Below are 4,386 nucleotides of genomic sequence, written 5' to 3' on the forward strand. Positions count from 1 at the left end.
CCCAGGGATGGGGGAGCCTGGTGGGCTGCCATCTGTGGGGTCGCACAGAGTTGGACACGACTGAAGTGACTTAGCAGCAGCAGCAGCATTGGTTAAAGTTCATCTGGTTCTGCCTGCCCATGAGATTCCACTGCCCCTTGACCTTCATCAATCACAATTTCTTTCCTCTGAATTACTCAGCCCTTTCCCTTACCTTCCTGATGACCCTTACCGCATTCCACCAGTACTATGGCATTTGGGTACATCTCTGTGTTCTCAGCTTGTGAGCATATGGATTGTGGTGACTATAGCCTATGCACTTCTGAACCCCCAATAAGGTCCCACATGTGGGACCCAGGGTCCTCCCTGACCAAGGCCAGGAAGAAGCCCTTCTAGCAAGATGGAGACACTTAAACAGCAACTTCTCAAACTTGTTTAGCCTTCATAGCACCACACGTGAGTTCGTTATCATAGCAGAAGAGTGCCCTTGAATGCCTTGGATCATTTAAGAGCCTGAGGGGGTATTTTCTAGATTTTTCATTTCTCATCTTTGTGGTGGTGGTGGTGTTTAGTTGCTGAGTCATGTCTGAATCTTTTGCGACCCCATGGACTATAGCCCTCCAAACTCCTCTGTCCATGGGATTTCCAAGGCAAGAATAGTGGAGTGGGTTGCCATTTCCTCCTCCAGGAGATCTTCCCAACCCAGGGATTGAACCCACATCTTCTGTGTCTCCTGCATTAGCAGATGGGTTCTTTACCACTGTGCCTTATTCATGCAATAAATCTTTATTGTTGAGAAGATACTAGAAAATCACTTCCCTACTCTGAATCTCCATGTCTATCTCCAGCAGATAGAAAATCCCTTCCTAGCTCTATTGTGAGGGTCAAGTGAGACAACAGATGAAGTGCTTGTGTATGTGTAAGATATTCCTTAAAGGAGGAACACAGAGCAGTCCAGGTGTTCACAGGCTGAGTAGGACACAGACAGGTATCCAGATACCACAGTACGAGGTAGAGTGTGGTGGAGGGGCACCAAAGGTATAGTTGGCAGCAGGATGGGAGTTTCTCCAACATGGAATAGGACTGACAGGAGGAACTCTGAGGCTAAGGTTCTGCAGCCTGTTAGCAAGAGCAGAGAGCATCAGTAAGGCACAGCATGGCCTTGGTCCTGCTCCAAAAGGATTTTCGCCTCCGGTGCCAGGAACATCCTCCATGGCCTCCTGGGGGCATACGGTCAGTCTGTTGAACAGGTACAGGGTGCCCCAAGTGCCAGAAAGAAAGAGCCACAGTCTCTTTCCTCTAGGAGTTCATGGTTTGTCTGAAGACACAGTATGAGAAGTGCTGCCAAGGAATGTAATCACTTACCTGGTGTCAGAACTGATTCCAGGAGCCCGAGGGCTCTATGGAGCCTTCAATGGCTCCTTTTCTAACAGAAATGGTGGACTGTGGTCCTAATGCCTATTCTAGAGGCAGAATGCAGTAAGTGGCTTAGGAAAGCTGAACCTGCTCTCAGAATGTTCACAGGAGGGTCATTTGCTGAGCAGGTCAGCCTGGTCTCACATGAGAGGCAGTTCTGGATCCAAACCCTGAAAGGTAACTTAGGAAGTTGGGAAGATGACCCCCTCAGAGTGCCTGGGGAACCAAAAGAAATGACCCAATGGATATGCCCCAGGCAGGAATAGAACCTTCCTTGCATCGGAGAATAGGCAATAATAACTTGTAAAATTGCTATTTCTGTTTGAGAGCCTGCTAATATGCTGGAGGGGTTTTGCATATATTATCTCTAATCCTTAAAACCATTCTTCAAGATAGGCACAACCCCCACTTTACAGATGAAGAAATGAGGTTAGGAGAGGATTTGTCCAAAGCCACAAAGCTAGGTGGTGGGAGAACCAGAAGTCAGACCCAAATTTGCTGGTTTCCTTCCAAGTACACACCTGAGAAGAATTTCGAGAAATACAGAAGCTCACCCCAAAGAGACCAACATGGATCCAGAACTGGAGCGCCCTGCCTGTACAATGTGGGCACCACCCATTGCATACCTACTCCCAGATCTTTCCAAATGTGATCCAAACGCCCTACTGTTCCACTTAACTTGGCCAGTCCTGTGCCCCACCCCCACCTCCTCCATTCCAATTCCACCCAAACCTAAAGATGATTTCCCCACCCCAAACCCTGCTTTTCTCTAGCAGAAGGCCCGAGACATGTATGCAGAGGAGCGGAAGAGGCAGCAGCTGGAGAGGGACCAGGCTGCAGTGACAGAGCAGCTGCTGCAAGAGGGGCTCCCGGCCAGTGGGGACCCCCAGCTCCGACGGACACGCTTGCACAAACTCTCAGCCAGACGGGAAGAGCGGGTCCAGGGCTTCCTGCAAGCCTTGGAACTCAAGCGGGCTGACTGGCTGGCACATCTGGGCACTGCATCAACCTGAGTGAGGCTGGCCTCCTGCCACTTTGCCCTACCCTTGGCCTCCAGGGCTCCACTCCCCTTTCTTTTCTTGGCAAAAGGCACCTCCCTCCTGATGGATGAATTGTGTTCCTTGGCTTAGCAAGGAAGCCCGAGGCTAGGTCTGCTGGCCAAATATCTATGGGCCACCTGGGACAGTGCCGCTGGGGAGAGGGATGGGGGTGAGTCTCAAGTACCCTGAGCCCAGCTGTGATCACCGTAGGTCTGGGGAGCAGAGGGCCCCAGCTCTTCCATCTTTGCCACCTCTACCTGTACTTCTAGGTGCATTTTGGTTTTCCACCAGCACATCCTTCAACACACAAAATTTGGGGGAAGAGGTCTCCCACAAACCTTGGCCCTTTACCCATCCATCTTAGCCATCACAAAAGATGTGGCCCCACCATGGATTTGCTGGTAAAGAGCTAATAGATGGCCAGCATGATTTAGGCAAAGGGGAGGCAGAGACAGAAAATTTGCCCATCTGCTGCTCCTCCTCCTTGGCTCTCCACCTGGGATTTGCTATTGAATCTTACCCCCTCCCACCACCCTGGGCTGATTGCTCACTGAAAGGCTCAGCGCCCCCAATGGTGCGAGGAAGCCAGGCGGGTGATTACAATCCAATTACCTATTGTCGACTCAGCCCACACAAGCTTTTCTCCTCCTCTTGCAGGGCATGGGGCCAGGCTCCACTCCCCAGTGAGACGGGCCCCCTCCATTGCCACAGGGTAACAGAAGAGCCTGTAGGCCCTGGTGAGTCTAATCTAGCACAGGCCGCCTCCCATGGATCACATGAGGACCAAGAGCACAGAAACCAGCCCATCTCCCAACTGACTGCCTCCTGCCCTCAGCATCTCGGACTCTGCTTCCCACCTCCACAGCCTTTGAGGCTTTTCTCAGCTTTTGACCTGGCCCCCTAAGTAGGCTGTGAGATGATTTAGTCTCAGCATGGCAGAGTCTCAGCTTGTGAGGGCCAAGGTTGCCCAGCAGGGAGAAGAGGGCCAAGTCAAGGGTTGTGTCCTTTCCCTTACCTCTCCCTGCCAGGCCTGGCTACAGAGCTGCTGAGAGGATTAGTGCCTTTGAAGAGCTGTCTGAGCAACTCCATGCTTCAGGTGCCCCACAGCAGCAAGCACCAGCGGGTAGTACCAACCAAACGCTGTGTCTTCCCATTTTACTTTCTGCAAACTATTTCCCCAGCACCTCCCTCTAGGGGAGAGGTGGGGTCTTGCAAGCAGTGCTAAGAACATATTCTTTAAAACCCCTAACTTCCTTGTATTCCAATCGTCTCCCCTTTCTGTGCCTGGATACCTGGCACAAGAGACCCCTTGGCCATCATCACTGCTCCCAGAATCAGGCATGAATGCCAGACACTGTGATGGAAAAGCCAATCAGTGCACCCTTTGGCAAGTCCCCCACACACACCTGGCACTCCCCACTACCAATGGCTGGCACAGGGTTCCCAGAGAGCAGGTGCTGTACATTTTCCAGCTTCACAATGAGGCTGTTGACAGCCTTAATTAGGGAGGCATGAATTATGCGGCTATAAAGGCAGAGCCCTACAATTAAGGCGGGAAAGAGGGGCTGGAGACAGCAAACGGAATCTGCCCTGTGAGCATGGTAGTTGAGTCCTTGTCTCCTTTCTGGGTCTGACTTTCCCTAACGTGATCAGGGGTACCGCAGAGGTGATTAATGGGCAGGTATCTCTCCGGCCTGAGGTCCTGTATTCTGGGAGAGGTACACGGGGTGGGGGAGGGGCGAGTGGCTGCCTCGGGAGGCACGGGAGAGGTGAAAAGCAGCTGAGGGATCACGGATGCTTTGAACCGGGCTGCAAATAGTTGATACGAAGTCACCGTGATTACTTTCGACCGGTATGATTTGTACAAACCAGCTCAACCCTTGCCTCAAGAAACTCGGTGCGACCTATTTAAATGTCCTCCCACCTGTGAGCCAACCCCCCCCCCCCCCCC

General features: G+C 52.0%; 1 protein-coding gene across 3 annotated transcripts in view; it reads left to right on the forward strand.

Moving 5' to 3' along the window:
* The window catches only part of DHDDS (dehydrodolichyl diphosphate synthase), a 38,727-nt gene extending 34,348 nt beyond the window's left edge, over positions 1–4,379 (forward strand). For 2 of the 3 annotated variants that reach the window (XM_010830104.1, XM_010830105.1), the window contains one exon: positions 2,169–4,379. In XM_010830104.1, the coding sequence (XP_010828406.1) occupies positions 2,169–2,408 (240 nt within the window). In that variant the 3' untranslated portion in view covers positions 2,409–4,379. The remainder of the gene's footprint in view (positions 1–2,168) is intronic. The other variant, XM_010830106.1, reaches the window with a different exon arrangement.
* Positions 4,380–4,386: the final 7 nt, after the last annotated feature.

This window comes from Bison bison, unplaced genomic scaffold, assembly GCF_000754665.1.
Source record: "Bison bison bison isolate TAMUID 2011002044 unplaced genomic scaffold, Bison_UMD1.0 scf7180017864516, whole genome shotgun sequence".
Lineage (NCBI taxonomy): Eukaryota > Metazoa > Chordata > Mammalia > Artiodactyla > Bovidae > Bison > Bison bison.